Consider the following 19,619-nt stretch of genomic DNA (forward strand, 5'->3'; position numbering starts at 1 on the left):
TTTTTTTTTTTTTTTTTTTTTTTTTTTTTTTTTTTTTTTTTTTACAACATACAAATCTTTTAAGTTTAGCAAATCTTAATTACCTTTAAGGGAACTAAGAGTAATGATTGATTCTATTTACATAGTTGGTTAATTAAGCTTTATTCTTGTATATTCTTCCCATCTGTTAGGTCACATAGCTCTTAAGTGTTAAAGCAATGCCCTGTTGAATTCTAGGTCTCCCAGCTGTGTTTGACTATTTGGTCACAATTCCAAATTTTTATTCTGACTGCTAAGTTATTTACTTTCAAAGTATTTCTCCAGTAATGTTAAAGGTCTGGTTTCTACCACTTAGTCTTCAATTAAAGGAAATTTTATGACTTTTTTTTTTAAAGCAATTGGGATAAAAGCCTCAAACAAAAAACATCAAAAATGAATCACATCAAAGAGTAATCTTAGTTTTTATTTCACTAGCCATATGAAATGCTTAGTTAACTTTAGTTTTTCATTTTATTTTATTATTTTTTTTAGAACTTTGAAAAACTAGCCAGGCACGGCTGCTCACGTCTGTAATCCCAGCGCTTTGGGAGGCTGTGGTGGGTGGATCACTTGAGGTCGGGAGTTCGAGACCAGTCTGACCAACATAGAGAAACCCCGTCTCTACTGAAAATACAAAATTAGCTAGACGTGGTGTCACATGCCTGTGACCCCAGCTACTTAGGAGGCTAAGGCGGGAGAATCACTTGAACTTGGGAGCCTGGGCAGCTAGAGCAAAACTCTGTTTTAAAAAAAAGAAAAAATTTGAAAAACTTTTTTTCTTCAACTTTTATTTTACCTTCCAGGGCACGTGTCCAGGATAGGCAGGTTTACTATATAGGTAAATGTGTGCCATAGTGGTAGATCAACCCATCAGCTAGGTATTAAGACCAGTATTCATTAGCTATTCTTTTGTTTTTTTAAACAAATTACATTTATTTGGGAATGAGCATTGCAATGGCAATACACAGACCATCATACACTGTGTGCCTATGTGCATTCTCAGGGAGGTAAGGGGATACAAAGATTTGTTTTTTAAAAATTATACTTTAAGTTTTAGGATACATGTGCAGAACATGCAGGTTTGTTACATAGGTATACACGTACCATGGTGGTTTGCTGCACCCATTCACCTGTCATCCACATTATGTATTTCTCCTAATCCTATCCCTCCCCTAGACCCCTACCTCCCTGACAGGCCCTGGTGTGTGATGTTTTCCTCCCTGTGGCCATATGTTCTCATTGCTCAATTCCCACTTATGAGTGGAAACGTGGTGTTTGGTTTTCTGTTCCTGTGTTCACTCTGATGACAGTTTCTTTTGCTGTGCAGAAGCTCTTTAGTTAGTTTGCTGAGAATGTGTTTGTGTTAGTTTGCTGAGAGTGATGATTTCCAGCTTCATCCATGTCCCTGCAAAGGACATGACTGCCACATTTTTTATGGCTGCATAGTATTCCATACGAGCCACATTTTCTTTATCCAGTCTATCATTGATAGGGATTTGGATTGGTTCCAAATCTTTGCTGTCATGAACAGTGCTGCAATAAACATAAGTGTGCATGTGTGTTTATAGTTGAATGATTTATAACCCTTTGGGTATATACCCAGTAATGGGATTGCTGGGTCAAATGGTATGTCTGGTTCTAGATCCTTGAGGAGTCAATACACTGCCTCCACAATGGTTGAACGAATTTACACTCCCACTAACAGTGTAAAATCATTCCTATTTCTCCACATCTTCTCCAGCATGTTTCCTGATTTTTTAATTATCAGCATTCTAACTCGCATGAGATGATATGTCATTCTCGTTTTGATTTGCATTTGTCTAATGACCAGCGATGATGAGCTTTTTTTCATATATTTGTTGGCCGTATAAATGTCTTCTTTTGAAAAGTGCCTATTCATGTCCTTTGCCCACTTTTTGATGGGGTTGCTTTTTTCTTGTAAATTTGTTTAAGTTCTTTGTAGATTCTGGATATTAGCCCTTAGTCAGATGGATAGGTTGCAAAAATTTTCTCCCATTCTGTAGGTTGCCTGTTCTTTCTGATTATAGTTTCTTTTGCCATGCAGAAGCTCTTTAGCTTAATTAGATCCCATTTGTCAATTTTGACTTTTGTTGGCATTGCTTTTGGTGTTTTAGTCATGAAGTCTTTGCCCATGACTATGTCCTGAATGAAAATGCCTAGGTTTTCTTCTAGGGTTTTTATGGTTTTAGGTCTTAAATTTAAGTCTTCAATCCCTCTTGAGTTAATTTTTGTATAGGACATAAGGAAGGTGTCCAGTTTCAGTTTTCTGCATATGAGCTGGCCAGTTTTCCCAATACTATTTATTAAATAGGGAATCCATTCCCCATTGCTTGTTTTTGTCAGGTTTGTCAAAGATCAGATGATTTGTAGATATGTGGTGTTATTTCTGAGGTCTCTGTTCTGTTTCATTGTTCTATATATCTGTTTTGATACCAGTACCATGTTTTCGTGACTGTAGCCTTGTAGTATAGTTTGAAGTCAGGTAGCGTGATGCCTCCAGCTTTGCTCTTTTTGCTTACAATTGTCTTAGCTATACAGCTGGTTTTTGGTTTCATATGAAATTTAAAATTGTTTTTTCTAATTCTGTGCAGAAAGTCAATGGTAGCTTGATGAGGATAGCAATGTATATATAAATTACTTTGGGCAGTATGGTCATTTTCATGTTATTGATTCTTCCTATGCATGAGCATAGAGTGTTTTTCCATTTATTTGTGTCCTCTCTTATTTCCTTGAGCAGTGGTTAGTTCTTCTTGAAGAGGTCCTTCACATCCCTTGTAAGTTGTATTCCTAGGTATTTTATTCTCTTTGTAGCAATTGTGAATGGAAGTTCACTCATGATTTGACTCTCTGTCTATTACTGGTGTATAGGAATGCTTGTGAATTTTGCAGATTGATTTGTATCCTCAGACTGTGCTGAAGTTGCTTATCAGCTTAAGGAGATTTTGGGCTGAGGCAATGGGATTTTTTAAATAGACAATCATGTCATCTGCAAACAGAGACAGTTTGAATTCCGCTTGTCCTATTTGAATATCCTTTATTTGTTCCTCTTGCCTGATTGCCCTGGCCAGATCTTCCAATACTATGTTGAATAGGAGTGGTGAGAGAGGGCATCCTCATCTTGTGCTGGTTTTCCAAGGGAATGCTTCCAGTTTTTGCCCATTCAGTATGATGCTGTCTGTGGGTTTGTCATAAATAGCTCTTATTATTTTGAGATACATTCCACGAATACCTTGAGTTGTTAGCATGAAGGGGTGTTGAATTTTATTGAAGGCCTTTCTGCATCTATTGTGATAATCATGTAGTTTTGTTGTTGGTTCTGTTTATGTGATGCATTATGTTTACTGATTTGCATATGTTCAACCAGCCTTGCATCACAGGATGAAGCTGACTTGATAGTGGTGAATAAGCTTTTTGATGTTCTGCTGGATTTGGTTTGCCAGTATTTTATTGAGGATTTTTGCATTGATGTTCATCAGGGATATTGGCCTGAAATTTTCTTTTTTTGTTGTCTCTGCCAGGTTTGGGTATCAGGATGATGCTGGTCTCATAAAATGAGTTAGGGAGGAGTCCCTCTCTTTCTGTTGTTTGGAATAGTTTCAGAAATAATGGTACCAGCTCCTGTTTGTACCTCTGGTAGAATTCAGCTGTGAATCCATCTGGTCCTGGGCATTTTTTTTTTGGTTGGTAGGCTATTAATTACTGCCTCCATTTCAGAACTTGTTAATGGTCTATTAAGGAATTTGACTTCTTCCTGGTTTAGTCTTGAGAGGGTGTATGTATCCAGGAATTTGTCCATTTCTTCTAGATTTTCTAGTTTATTTGCATGGAGGTGTTTGTAGTATTTTCTGATGGTAGTTTGTATTTCTGTGGGATCAGTGGTGATATCCTCTTTATCATTCTTTATTGTGTTTATTTGATTCTTCTCCCTTTGCTTCTTTATTAGTCTGGCTAGTGGTCTATTTTATTAGTCTTTTCAAAAATCCACCTCCTGGATTCATTGATCTTTTGTTTTTTTATGTCTCTGTTTCTTTCAGTTCTGCTCTGATCTTAGTTATTTCTTGTCTTCTGCTAGCTTTTGAACTTGTTTGCTCTGGCTTCTCTAGTCCTTTTAACTGTGATATTACAGTGTTGATTTTAGATCTTTCCTACTTTCTTTTGTGGGGCATTTAGTGCCATAAACTTCTCTCTAAACACAGCTTTAGCTGTGTCCCAGAGATTCTGGTATGTTGTGTCTTTCTTCTCATTGTTTTCAAAGAACTTAATTTCTGCCTTAATTTCATTATTTACCCAGTAGTCATTCAGGAGAAGGTTGTTCAGTTTCCATGTAGTTGTGCAGTTTTGAGTGAATTTCTTAATCCTGAGTTCTAATTTGATCGCAGTGTGGTCAGAGAGACTGTTTGTTATGATTTCCGTTCTTTTGCATTTGCTGAGGAGTCTTTTACTTCCATTTTTGTGGTCAATTTAGAGTAATTGTGATGTGGTGCTGAGAAGAATGTATATTCAGTTGATTTGGGGTAGAGAGTTCTGTAGATTTCTATTAGGTTCACTTGGTCCAGAGCTGAGTTAAATTCCTGAATATCTTTGTTAATTTTCTGTCTCTTTTATCTGTCTAATATTGACAGATCAATATTAGTGGGGTGTTAACGTTTCCTGCTATTATTGTGTGGGAGTCTAAGTCTCTTTATAGTCTCTAAGAACTTGCTTTATGAATCTGGGTGCTTCTGTTTTGGATGCATATATATCTAGGATAGTTAGCTCTTTTTTTACATTGATTCCTTTGTCATTATGTAATGCCCTTCTTTGTCTTTTTTGATCTTTGTTGATTTAAAGTCTGTTTTATCAGAGAGTTGGATTGCAACCCCTGGTTTTTTTTTTTTTTTTGCCTTCCATGTGCTTAGTAAATATTCATCCATCTTTTTATTTGAGCCTATGTGTATCTTTGCACACGAGATAGGTCTCCTGAATACAGCACACTGATGGGTCTTCACTCTATTCATTTTGCCAGTCTGTGCCTTTTAACTGGGGCATTTAGCCCATTTAGATTTAATATTAATACTTTATGTGTGAATTTGATTCTGTCATTATGATGCTAGCTGGTTATTTTGCCCGTTAGTTGATGCGGTTTCTTCGCAGACTTGATGGTCTTTACAGGTTGTTATGTTTTTGCAGTAGCTGGTACCGGTTTTTCTTTTCCATATTTAGTGCTTCCTTCAGGAGTTCTTGTAAGGCATGCCTGGTGGTGACAAAATTAGCATTTGCTTGTCTGTAAATTTGCTTATGAAGCTTAGTTTGGGTGGATATGAAATTCTAGGTTGAAAATTCTTTTCTTTAAGAATGTTAAATATTGGCCCCCAGTCTTTTCTGGGTTGTAGGGTTTCTACAGAGGAATCCACTGTTAGTCCAATGGGCTTCTCCTTGTGGGTAACCCAACCCTTCTCTCTGGCTGCCCTTAACATTTTTTCTTTCATTTCAGCTTTGGCGAATCTGATGATTATGTGTCTTGGGGCAGTCAAGCAATAGAAAGAAATAAAAGGTATTCAAACAGGAAGAGTGGAAGTCAAAATATCTTTGTTTGCAGATGACGTTATCCTATATCTAGAAAATCTCATCATCTCAACCCAAAAGCTTCTTAAGCTGACAGGCCACTTCAGCAAAGTCTCAGGATAAAGTCAATATGCAAACATTGCTAGCATTCCTATATACCAACAGCAGGCAAGCAGAGGGCCAAATCATGAATGAACTCTCATTCATAATTGTTATAAAGAGAATGAAATACCTAGAAATACATCTAACCAGAGAGGTGTAGGTCCTCTTCAAGGAGAACTACAAACCACTGCAAAAGAAAATCAGAGGACACAAATGGAACAATATTCCACACTCATGGATAGAAAGAATCAATATCGTGAAAATGGCCATACTGCCCAAATTATTTTATAGATTCAATTCTATTCCCATAAACCTATCATTGACATTCTTCACAGAATTAGAAGAAACTATTTCAAAATTCCTAGGAAACAAACAAACAAACAAACAAACAAAAGCCCAAATAGCCAAGACAATCCTAAGCAAAAAGAACAAAGCTGCAGGTATCACTTCCCCAACATCAAACTGTAGTATAAGGCTGCAGTAACCAAAACAGCATGATACTAGTACAAAAACAGACACACAGACCAATGGAACAGAACAGAGAACTCAGAAATAAGACTGAGCATCTACAACCATCTGATCTTTGACACACCTAACAAAAACAAGAAATGGGGTAAGGATTCCCTGTTTAGTAAAGGCCGCTGGAGAGCTGGCTAGCCATATGCAGAAAACTGAAAATGGACCACTTATATCTTATACAAAAATTAATTCAAGATGGATCAAAGACTTAAACGCAAACCCAACACTATAAAAACCCTAGAAGAAAACCTAGGCAATATCATTCAGGACATAAGCACAGGCAGAGATTCCATGACAAAAATGCCAAAAGCAATTGCACCAAAAGCAAAAACTGACAAATGGGATCTAATTAAACTGAAGAGCTCTGCACAGCAAAAGAAACTATCATCAGAGTGAACAGACAACCTATAAAATGGGAGAAAATGTTTGCAATTTATCTATCTTACAAAGATCTAATATCCAGAATCTACAAGGAACTTAAACAAATTTACAGGAAAAAAAACAAAAACAAAAACAAAAACCAAACACCACCACTAAAAAATGGGAAAATGACATGAACAAACATTTCTCAAATATACATGCAGCCAACAACACACACTGTGGCCTGTCAGGCGGGTAGTAGGAGGAAGAGGATCAAGAATAATAGCTGCTTTCTTTCTTCATAGCAAGATGGCCAAATAGGAAAAGCTCTGGTCTATAGCTGATAGCGAGATCAACTCAGAAGACAGGTGATTTCTGCATTTCCAACTGAGGAAAGTGGTTCATCTCATTGAGACTGCTTAGATAGTAGGTACAGCCCACCAAGGGTGAGCTGAAGCAGGGTGGGGTGCCACCTCACCCAGGAAGCACAAGGGGTAGGGGAACTCCCTACCCTAGCAGGAGAAGCCATGAGGGACTGTGACAAGAGAAATGGTTCACTCCAGCCCAGATACTACACTTTTCCCATGGTCCACACAACCCACAGACCAGGAGATTCCCTCGGGTACCTATGCCACCAGGGTCCTGGGTTTCAAGCACAAAACTGGGCAGCTGCCTGGGCACCTGCCAAGCTAGCTGCAAGAGTTTTTTCATTTCCCAGTGGTGCCTGGAATGCTAGTGAGACAGAACCATTCACTTCCCTGGAAAGGCAGCTGAAGCTAGGAAGCCAAGTGGTATAGCTTAGCGAATCCCACCCCAATGGAGCCCAGCAAGCTAAGATCCACAGGCTGGAAATTCTCACTGCCAGCACACCAGTCTGAAATCAACCTGAGATACTCGAGCTTGGTGGGGAGAGAAGCATCTGCCATTACTGAGGCTTGAGTAGGCAGTTTTCCCCTCACATGTAAACAAAGCCACCCAAAAGTTTGAACTAGGTAGAGCCCATCACAGTAATGCAAGGCCACTGTAGCCAGACTGCCTCTCTAGATTCCTCTTCTGTGAGCAGGGCATCTTTGAAAGAAAGGCAGCAGCTCCAGTCAGGGTCTTATAGATAAAACTCCCATCTCCCTGGGACAGAGCACATGGAAGAAGGGGCAGCTGTCAGCACAGCTTCAGCAGACTTAAATGTTCCTGCTTGCTGGCTCTGAAGAGAGCAGTGGATCTCCCAGCACAGCACTCGAGCTCTGCGAAGGGACAGACTGCCTCCTCAAGTAAATCCCTGACCCCTGTGCCTCCTGACTGGGAGACACCTCCCAGTAGGGGTTGACAGACACCTCATACAGGAGAGCTCTGGCTGGCATCTGGCAGGTGCCTCTCTGGGACGAAGCTTCCAGATGAAAGAAAAGGCAGCAATCTTTGCTGTTCTGCAGCCTCTGCTGGTGATACCCAGGCAAACAGTGTCTGGAGTGGACCTCTAGCAAACTCCAGCAGATGTGAAGCAGAGGGGCCTCCCTGTTAGAAGGAAAACTAACAAACAGAAAGGAATACTATCAACATCAACAAAAAGGATGTCCACAAAGAAACCCCATCAGAAGGTCACCAATATCAAAGACCAAAGGTAGATAAATCCAGGAAGATGAGGAAAAAACAGCACAAAAAAGGCTAAAAATTCCCAAAACCAGAAAGCCTCTTCTCCTCCAAAGGATCACAACTCCTCGCCAGCAAGGGAACAAAACTGGATGGAGAATGAGTTTGACAAGTTGACAGAAGTAGGCTTCAGAATGTGGATAATAACAAACTCCTCTGAGCTAAAGGAACATGTTCTAACCGAATGCAAGGATGCTAAGAAACTTGATAAAGGTTAGAGGAACTGCTAACCAGAATAACCAGTTTAGAGAAGAATATAAATGACCTGATGGAGCTGAAAAACACAGTCCAAGAACTTCATGAAGCATACACAAGTATCAATAGCCAAGTTGATCAAGCAGAAGAAAGCATATCACTGATTGAAGATCAACCTAATGAAATAAAGCTTGAAGACCAGACTAGGGAAACAAGAATGGAAAGGAATGAACAAAGCCTCCAAGAAGTACAAGACTATGTGAAAAGACCAAATCTATATTTGATTAGCGTACCTGAAGGTGACAGGGAGAATGGAACGAAGTCGGAAAACAACTTCAGCATATTATCCAGGAGAACATGTCCAACCTAGAAAGACAGGACAACATTCAAATTCTGCAAATACAGAGAACACCACAAAGATACTCCTTGAGAAGAGCATCCCCGACACATAATCATCAGATTCGCCAAGGTTGAAATGTTTGGTGTTCCTGCAGAGGATGATTGCTGGAGGGTTCTATTTGGCCGTCTTGCTATGCCTTCTCTCATTTGTCCATTTTCATTTGGATTGTCTTTTTGCTGTGGAATTTAGTTCATTATATATTGTGGTTATTAATCCTTTGTCACATGAATAGTTTGCAAATATTTTCCCCTTTTTATACTTCGTCTTTTCACTTTCTTGATTGCCTTTTTTTCTGTGCAGAAGCTTTTTAGCTTGATGCAATCCAATTTGTCTGTTTTTGCTTTTGTTATTTGTTCCTTTAGGGTCGTACTCCAATAATCTTTGCCTAGACCAATGTGCTGAGAGTTTTCCCAACGTTTTCTTCTAGTGGTATAGTTTCAAGTCTTAACATTTAAGTCTTTAATCCATTTCAAGTTGATTTTTGTATCTGGTGAAAGATGAGGTCTAGTTTCACTGTTCTACACATGGATATTTGGCATTCCTAGCACCACTACTACTGGCCAGTTCTGATTCAGCAGTTGTGGTGTCAGATCAGCCTTGTGGTGAGGGAAAGTGTATGGAGTTGAGCTCCTGCATAGCTGTTATTTCTTTCACAGTGTTCTTTTCAGGATGACTGGGAAAGTAAACAGATTGAATTTACAGGACACTGGCCCCCATATAGGGCCTAAGGAAAACGGGCTTCTTGTTGCAAGATAATTCACTCACGTGAGGTCAACTTTGGGTTTGTAAGCAAGGCAAGGATACCCTCATCATTCAGGAAGAAGGGATTTTTTCTGATGCCAAAGGGAGGTTTCTTAGGGGTAGAGCTCAGACTTCCCTAAGTTATCCCATGTCTTTCTTCTTATATCTATTCTGATATATAGGTTACCATTCTTTTTATGTCACTACCCTGCCTTTTATCTTAATTTTAATGAAAACGCCATGAATTCAACTGATCTGATAATTTAGCAATTCTCAGGATCAAAACTTGAGTTTGATTTTTGGCTATATGAGTGCTGAAGTTGAAAGAGAAAATGAACGAGCATCAGTAAAATGAGCATGAGCATCAGAAAAGTGAGCATTAAGCTTTTTCCAGTCCTGATTTCCTGATGAGATTATCCTTCCAAGTAGTATTTTGTATATATCAAATTGTCTTATCCGTCTGTCAAAGTCAAATAAAAATATAGAGACAAATCTCTGAACAAAGCATTTCATTTGGAAGGTCTGGCATAGTGGCACACACCTATAGTCTTGGCTTCTCGGGAAGCTGAGGCAGGAGGATTGCTTGAGCTCAAGAGTTTGAGGCCGTAGTGCACTATGATCATGCCTGTGAATAGCCACTGTATTCCAGCCTGGGAAACATAGCAAGACTTGCCTCCTTTAACAAGAAAAAGTTTTATTTAGGAAAGCAAATTGCCATTCATCTTCTCAATGAAATATACCTTGACTACAGTATTTGCTTCTGCCAGACAGGGTAGTCTTCTGTGTGTCTGAAAAACAAAGGGATGGTTAGGGTTTTATTAGAAAGAGAAATGTTACATATTGTTTTGAAAGAAAACTTACTACTACTAGTGAAGTTTTTGGGAGCTGGCAAGCTCTGATTGGTGGGTGAGTGATGGCAGTAAGTAAAACTGTTCTTAGAGTCACGGCAGTTCATTTCAGCAGCTACTAGGTTAAACTAGTCTTTTTTTATTTTTTTGAAACAAAGTCTCACTCTGTCTCCCAGGCTGGAATGCAGTGGTACAATCTCGGCTCATTGCAACCTCTGTCTCCTGAGTTCAAGCGATTCTCCTGCCTCAGTCTCCCAAGTAGCTGAGATTATAGGCACACACCACCACACCTGGCTAATTTTTGTATTTTTAGTAGAGATGGGGTTTCACCATGTTGGCCAGGCTGATCTCGAACTCCTGACCTCAGGTTATCCATCCCCCTCAGCCTCCCAAAGTTATAGCAGGCCATTTTGGCAGCTGGCTTGTGATATAATCTTTGGAAAGGTACTTGGTGCCCGAGTGCTTCCCCCTCCCCCCACCCGGTCTTTGACATTAATTTAGTTGAGTATGCCAAGATAATTTAAATCATGTAATTAATTTTTATTTATTCATTCTACATCTGCTAGATTTGTTTAACTCTTAGTTTGGATTAGAGTTAAAGGGAGAATCAGTAGATTAGCAGTACTTGTAAGACTTCTTGCTTTTGAACATTCAGGCCAAGTTACCCTTTCATGCCTAAGGGTTTTTTTTTTTTTTTTTAAGTTTGCATATTTATTTGTTCATTTGTTTGTTCATCTGTTTATTAATTCATTCTGTGACCTCATTCTTGGTCTATTTAGCAAAGCTTTTCTCAAACTCAATCTCACGCTTTCCTCTAGGATGGAGACAATATTAATATTAGACTCTGCTTCTAGTTATGCATATTATATTTATAATTGTTATAGGAACATTGATATTATCATAACCAGAGAGGGTTAGAGATCTGGGGCTTCAAAGTGGTTAAAGTAGGAATTGAAAAGGAATTAGCGTGGGTGCCCACTATACAAGATAGTGAGAGTTATTGAGAGTCAGCTGCCAAAGAACAATAGGAGAGATGGGAGCATCTTATGGACTATTGGGTGGAGTTTGTACAGCATTAGACAGCTGAGAGGAAGAAGGAGAAACTCAGTGTCCTAAATTGTCACATTATGGCATGGAATGAAAAACAGGGACTTCCTGGGGTTATATTTTCTTGCCTTTGTTATACCGCTACCTTCTAACTGGTCTCCCTATTTTTATCCATGTTCCTCTGCAGTTTATAGCTCAACATAGCTGCCAGAGTTGTTCTTTAAAAATATGTTAGATCATGTTACTCCTCTGCTTAAAACCTTCCAGCGACTCCCGTCTCACTCAGACCAAACACCAAAGTTCTTACAAAGGCTTACAAGTTTTATGATGTGGCTTCCTGTCACCCTGTAATCTTCAGTGACACTGATTTTCTTGCCTTTATTCAGTCATTTCAAGTATGCTCCTGCCTCGAGGCTTGTTTCTTAGGTTCGGGGTACTGTGCCTGATTAGCTTTGTCATTTCCTTCAGGCCTTTTCTTAAATCTTCTCAGTGAAACATACCTTGACTACAGTATTTACTTCTGCCTCCTTCCTTCCCCCTCACTAACTCAAAACTGGATGCTCCCATAGGGCAGTGGGGAGTGGGGGATGGGGAAGGATTGGTTAATGAGTACTGAAATACAATTAAATAGAATAAGATCTAGTGGTTTGATAGCACAATAGGATGATTATAGATAATAATTTATTGTATATTTCAAAATATACAGTAGAAGAGAAGATTTAGAATGTTCTCAATACAAAGAAATGATAAATATTTGATGTGATGGATATTCCAATTACCAAGATTTTCTCATTACACATTATGTGCTTATATCAGAATATTACATTTACCCCAAAATATGTATAACTATTATATATCCATAAAAATAAAAATAATAAAAAATGAACTACTGCATGGGAAATTTTTTAAAAGACTGCTTGTCTCTGGAAATTGACTGTAGCTGCTATCAAGTTGCCATCTGTTCAGTCTTTGCTTCTTTAAGTCATTAGTTTCCTTTTCTAAGTCTGGGTTGAAAGGAGCTTAGGTCATAGCCCTGTGTTCTCCAGATGCAGCAAGGTTGATAAATCAAGCATCCATCATATTACACCCATATAATGGGAGACAGTCTGTCTCTACATTTCACCTAGGGGAAGGGGATTATGAAGCAGAACAGCAATGGAAAAAAATATCCCACAATTGTCTGTAACACTGCCATTTACTTCTTTTGGGATTCCTGTTAGCAGTAGATTAGAGTTTTCCCACCTATCTCCCATGTACTCTTAAGTACTCTTATATACTTTGGGTCTCTTTTTTTCCCTGACCTGCATTCTAGAGAGATTTTATTAGTACTATCTTGCAGCTGTTCTCTTTTGAATTCTTTCTAACATGTATCTTCTTTATTGAGGTTTTCTTTTTTCACTGGCAATATTTTTGTGTGATTTTATTGTGGTAAAATATGTATGTAATATGAAGTTTACCATTTTAACTCTTTAAGTGTACAACCGAGTGGCATCAAATAAATTCACATTGTTGTGCAGCCATCATCACAATTCATCTCCAGAACTTTTTCATTATCGCCAAAAGAACCTCTGTCTCTTTAAAGAGTTACTCCCCATTCTCCCTCTACCCAGCCCCTGGTCATCTCTATTCTACTTTCTGTCTCTGTGAATTTTCATATTCTAGGTACTTCATGTAAATGGAATCATAACATTTGTCTTTTTTGTATCTGGCTTATTTCACTAGCATAGTGCTTTCATGATTCATCCATGTTATATTATGTATTAGAATTTCATTCCTTTTTAAGGTTGAATAATATTCCATTGCACTTATATATACCATGTTTAATTTTTACATTCATCTATTGATGGACACTTGAGTGTTAATAGTTTTCATTTGCTAGTTTCCTAGTTGATGCTGTTGTATATCATTAGTTCTTGTTTTATTTGTGCTTGGTTTTATTTCATACTTTTCCCTTTCTGAAATGGAAGTGATTCTTTCATTTCTGTGAGTATCCTAAACATGTAAAAATGTTTATCTGGCCATTTCATAAAGACAATTTTATCTGAAAAGGATTTGCAGATGTTCCTCAACGTATGATGGTTTGCCTTAAGATTTTTTGACTTCACAGTGGTGTGAAAGTGATGTGCATTCAATAGAAACCATACTTTGGGTACCTGTACAACAACCATTATGTTTTTCACTGTCAGTACAGTGTGCAACAAGTTATTTGAAATATTTAACACTTTATTATAAAATAGGCTTTTTGTTAGATGGTTCTGCCAAACAGTAGGGTAACATTGTTTGTTACCCACTGTGGAGCACATTGAAGGGAGGATAGGCTAAGCTAATGGATGTTCGAAAGGTTAGGTGAATTAAATGCATCTTTGACTTCATGATATTTTCAGCTTACAAAGGGTTTCTAAGGATGTAACCCCATTGTAAGTCCAACACCATTTGTGTTATTTTTAAGCCTTTGAACATTAGAGTCTTCATACGCTGTAGAATTTTGGTTTTAGAAGTGGAAGATTTTGTTTCCCCTCTCCATTTCTCCCTCTGAGCATATCTGTCTCGTGCTTGAGCAGTTACTGCTATCTGTCCCCTAACCTCCAGTATAGACGCAGGTCCTTCAACAGTATTTTAGAGCTTCTTTCCATCAGTGACATTGGGGCTGTGGTAGAATCTGACCCTTGGCTGAAGTGGGGAGGGGGCTGCTTGAGGTCCAGTCTCCTTAGTCCTGCAGCTTGCTAAAAACCATAGTCCCAAGTGAGGTTTAATAGCAGTTGTTGCGCCCTATGTTGGCCTTCTTTTGAGAAACTTCAACCAGTGAATCTGACCTTGGTTCCCATCTCATTTTGAGTACTTTTTTGTCCTTGTCATCCCTCTAAATTTAAGTTCCTAGTCACCAGTGCTGGCTTTTGACTCCAGAGTCTAGAAGACCTGTGATTTCACCCTGGTTCACTGTTGTTGTTTTTTGTTGTTGTTATTGTTCTGTTGCTGCTATGCTGAGATGTTTATTTTATTTTGGAGCTCAAAAATATTTATATTTTACCTATAATTGCTGTGTTTGGGGAGCTGAGGAAATATGTCAAAATAAGAACTTACTGAGCTATTTTGATAAGATGTCTGAAAAATATTTAAAGTACTATATAAAATCTAGCTGATTTTGACATTTTAGTCTAGAAACTCTTTGCTTAATTGTAAGCAATGAAAAAAAAAAGATTAGGAATCAACAATAGGTACCATTTATTAAATATCCTCTATACTAACCATTTTGACACTTCACACTTAACACACTTTGGTATTCCAGGTTTATAGTGGAATTATCCACTTATTTCCAATGAGAAAGGCAAGGCTTTGAGAGTTCAAATACCTTTATCAAAGTGGCATAGCTAGGAAGTGGGGAAACTAGCAGTTGAGGCCAAATTATCGTAAGTCCTCCATCTTAGAACTTTAAAATAGGAACAATCTAAGTTTTTCCTAGGTCGTAATGATTAAAGTAGCTGAAGACCTAATAGATGAAACTCCAAGGAAATTATATTTTACTTTGTCTTGTGTATTATTTCTGCATTAATCTTACTAAAACACAACACTCCTTTAACATCACTCATGTTTCCCTATTTCCAGTGTCAAGTTTAAAATCTCACATCCTTGCACTGAGTGCAGAGAGGTCCAGATCCACAGCCCTGACTTGGGCAGCTGCAGCCTCCCTGGTGCAGGGCTCCTGCCTACTCCCGGCCACCAAGAGCACAGGGAGGCCCAGGTCCACAGCCCTGACTTGGGTGACTGCAGCCGTTCCCAGGACTGTGGGGCTGTTGCCTGCTCCCGGCTGGTGGAACATGCAGCCCCAGCTGCGTTCCCTCACTGCCTGGGGCGGAGGTCCTTGCTAAGCCCAGGCCATTGTCCAGGGCAGGGTCCCTCGGTGGCTCTAGCACTCATCAGGGGTGGCCCAGAACTCCCCCTCACCTGTATTGGGGGTCTGCCCAGGGTGGGCACCTCTGGGAGTGGATCGCAGGCCTCGGGCCAGCCATTGGGAGTAATACTGCGGGACCCATATGGGGCAGACCCTGGGGTTGTGACCCTGGGTGGGCCTGTGCAGTGAGCCTCCTTCCGAGGGAACCCAGTGCTTTCTGCAGGGTGGGCATGGCGACTGCATTGCCGGCTGGTCCCTGAAGTGAGCACCACTCTCATTTCCTGTCCCCAGTCCCCAAAGGATGGCCCCAGCACTGCCTCCTCCCTTCGCCCTCCCTGCAGCAGCGGCAGGAGAGAGCAGTGATGTGGGGACAGGGTCTGGAGCTGCAGAGGCTACAGGCCTGGGGATGGGTCCTGGGCAGGCGGCTGTGTAAGGGTGAGGGCAGTGTAGTCAGCTGCCTCCTCCAGGTAGGGCACAGGATACTCACCACAGCTATTGCTGATCCTGTAGCCGCTCCTGCCACCACCATCCACGCCTCCCCACTGCAGACGGCCTGCTGCTGCCATTACTAGCATGAATTCTCTTTATTATGCCTTGCTCATTATTTTCTCTATACCACTTTTTATAACAAAGTATAGTGTTTAGGGCTCTCTCTCCAACTCCTTGCCTTTCAGACACAACCTCTTTTAGGAGCTTAACTGTCTTTATGAATCTTTATCTGACTGCAACAGTTTACAGTGAACCTCCTTCTTGAGAACATTAGATGTTATAGTTGATGTCACATATTTAGCACCTGTTTGTGCTTTATGTTTAAGTTTTGTTATTAAGATTGTGATTTCCCTGATTGTTTCTATACATCTCCTAATTATCTCTACAGCACTCTTAAGATGTAGTATATAGAAATAACTTCAGAAATTGAAACTTAACAACCAGTAGCTTAAAGAAATAAAGGATATCTTCTCATTCACTTCAAATTTGTTTAGTAAGTCATTATGACTTTCTTCTCAGATATGACATTTATCACATGTATCATTAGCATATTCTTTTTCATCTGAGATCAGTATGACCTATTTCAAAAAATTAAAGTAAATTAAACCATACTTACTTTCCTACTCCCAACCTTCCCAAATACTCAGCCATGCTTATCACCACAATATTTGGGGTGGGGTGGGAAAAGTGAGTCTCTTGAGCAGTGTCCTACATGGTTGGTGGAGCCGGGTGCCTAATTATTGTGCTTTCACTTTCCACTGTGGGAGAAATTGCAGCGTTAGGGTGTTTCTCTTGTTGAGCTGTGCTGCCTTGTAGGAGGAGTGATGCAGGTAAAATGAAATTTACTTCTTACCCTATTTATTGCATCTGTTCTGGATTTTTTGCCTCAGTGGTGTGCTGAAACTTTTCTGCTGGATTCCTAGACTCCCACAAAGGTACTCTTGTCCATAAGTTGTCAAAATTAATGCTTCTTGGAGGCATATGATGATAGAAGGCACCTCTTCTGCCATCTTGCTGGTGTTACCTCTGTCACATTGTACTCTTAACAAGCCCTTGATGAAAGCTTTTATTTTAATGAGCTTATAAATTTGATGTATATAGATAATGCCATGGCATTATTTCAGGGTGACTTTTTGTAATCTACTGGAGTAAGTCACAAAAAATTAGAACACAGTAAAACCATAAGGCATAATCAGATAACTTATATATTCATTGATGCTCAATATTAATGCACTGAGTCATCTTTGAACACAGTGGTATTTTGTCAGCTTATCTTCTTGTGGAAAGAAATAATACTTGATGCTAATTTTGTGGAATACATTTTCCTGGACTTTTTTTTCAGATGGATGATACTCTCCTTGGCTAATAAGTGGGTACAAATTACCTCAATGCATCAGTATATTAAATCTTTGGTCATAGAAAGTATTTTATTAACCCTCAACATTGGTATAGACATTATAGGAATATTATCAAGTTATTATCCCTGCTTTCAATAACTTTTCATTCAGGTCACTTGTGATAAGATCTGGAATTTTTACTGTCTTTTGAAAAGGTCCCAGTCATATCAGCTTTTGTTCATCTTGGATTTGTGAAATTATTTCCCAACTCAGTGACATCTTGCATATTTTGCCCATTTGTAGGTGGCATCATAACTGGTCTTCTCCCTCCCCACACATACTTTTCATGTCATGATTTTTTTGCATGTATTGGACCTTGACATTTCTTCAGAGAAGGGTTCATTGATCTCATTATAAATTGTATCCAGCTAAAATCTCTAATTGCATTTGTATTAGTCTGTTTTCATGCTGCTTAATAAAGTCATGTCTGAGACTGGTTAATTTACAAAGAAGACGTTTAATGGACTCACAGTTCCATGTGGCTAGGGAGACCTCACAATCATGGCAGAAGGCAAAGGAGGAGCAAAATCACATCTTACATGGCAGCAGACGAGAGAGCATGTGCAGGGGAACTCCTCTTCATAAAACCATCAGATCTTGTGAGACTTACTCACTAAAATGAGAACAGCTTGGGAAAGACCCGCCCCCATGATTCAATTACCTTCCACTGGATCTCTCCCACAACACGTGGGAATTATGAGAGCCACAAATCAAGATGAGATTTGGGTGGGGATACAGCCAAATCATATCAGTACCTTTTCGTTTCCATTTTGGATTTATCACTGTCCATGTCTGTTTGATTCCCTGTCCAGACCAAGAGCTTTTTGAAGATAGATCCTGTCCATTTTTGTTCACTGATAAATTTTTGACAGCACAGGGATTGGTATTATAGTGGATGCTGCTTATGAAGTATTCAGAGAGAATCCAAGCACCTTTCTGTTACCAGGTTCAGAATTCCTCTACCAGACTTAGAATTCCTCTACTGACATTATGTTGCAAGAAAATACAATACCAACATAAGGGAGTATGCATCAAACTTTTCAAAGTTTAATTGTCTGGGTTCCTCCCTGCCACCACCCCCAACATTTTTCCGGATTTTTTTTTTTAACTAAGAGTATGAGCAAACTTGCATACAGAAAAATGTTAAAGGACATAAATAATTTAAAAAATAATCTGAGTAAGACTTGGGTAGTATCATGGTTTTTCCTTGAAGGAAAAAAGCTTAGAGACTGTTCCTTAAAAGGTGTGTTTTTAGGATAGTATTTATAGAAGTAAAATTGAGGACTTATATAGTAAAACCCAAATCTCTTTATCTTAATTCAGTTCACTCTCACTGTTGCAGTATATCATTATAAAAAGGTCTTTGATCAGTTAGATGTACTTCTTTTTTGTTTGCATGAAATTAAAATTTGAGTTAAGCAAGTAGAAAAAGGAGACTGTTTGCTGAGATTTTTTTTTTTTCAGAGATAATGTGCCTGTCTTTTGTGGCTCTGGTTCTAGGCAGTATGAAACTGTGGTTCCACTTGAAGATTCCATTGTGACTGAGGTTACAGCAACTCTACAAGAATGGGCAAGTTTGTGGAAACAGTTATATGTGGTAAGTAGTTGATTACTAGTTTATAGGATCATTAAAGTTTAGTGTACCAAGTAAAAAAATTAACCTATGCTAAGTATGCAGTTTTAGATTTCCGAATATTTACAGTTTATGAAATGTATGTTCTTAATCTTTACTGAAGCATAGTAGACTGGGTTTTTTCAACCTGAAGAGAACACATTATTGTTCATATGCGTGTAGTTTCTCTGCCCCAGTCACTAAAATATGTTACATAATACCAGGGATCTTAGCTCTCTTACTCATTGTTGTGTCCCCAGATGCTTTCATAAAACAGATATTTACAGAACAAATGAACCAACTTGAGAGTTGCTTATTTTTATCTTTTGTGAACCTAATGGTGGGTATAAAGGCCAATAAATTGTGTTAACAGTTTTTAACAGCTGCTAAGCTTCAAGAATATGTCATATCTGACACTTTGCTGAGCCAACAAATTAACAGAAAATGTAATAAAATCCAGGCATGGTCGCTCACACCTGTAATCCTATGGTTTGGGAAGCTGAGGCAGGAGGATTGCTTAAGGCCAGTAGTTTAAAACCTTCTTGGGGACTATTGCAAGACCTCTATCTCTACACAAAATTAAAAATTTAGTTGGGTATGGTGGTGTGTACCTGTAGTCCTAGTTACTAGGGAGACTAAGGAGTGAGACCCTGTCTCTTAAAAAGAAAAAAAAAGTGGCCTGGCATGGTGGCTTACACCTGTAATCCTGGCACTTTGGGAGGCTGAGGCGGGCAGATTGCCTGAGCTCAGGAGTTCATGATCAGCCTGGGCAACATGGTGAAATCCTGTCTCC

The 19,619-nt window shown here is 39.1% G+C and overlaps 1 protein-coding gene across 2 annotated transcripts in view; it reads left to right on the forward strand.

Annotated features, from left to right (window-relative positions):
* DOCK3 (dedicator of cytokinesis 3) overlaps positions 1-19,619 on the forward strand; it is a 664,292-nt gene that overhangs the window by 230,496 nt on the left and 414,177 nt on the right. For both annotated transcript variants that reach the window (XM_032290004.1, XM_032290005.1), the window contains exon 5: positions 18,715-18,811. In XM_032290004.1, the coding sequence (XP_032145895.1) occupies positions 18,715-18,811 (97 nt within the window). The remainder of the gene's footprint in view (positions 1-18,714; positions 18,812-19,619) is intronic.

This window comes from Sapajus apella, unplaced genomic scaffold (assembly GCF_009761245.1).
Source record: "Sapajus apella isolate SASKATOON/1434 unplaced genomic scaffold, GSC_monkey_1.0 scaffold23, whole genome shotgun sequence".
Taxonomy (NCBI): Eukaryota; Metazoa; Chordata; class Mammalia; order Primates; family Cebidae; genus Sapajus; species Sapajus apella.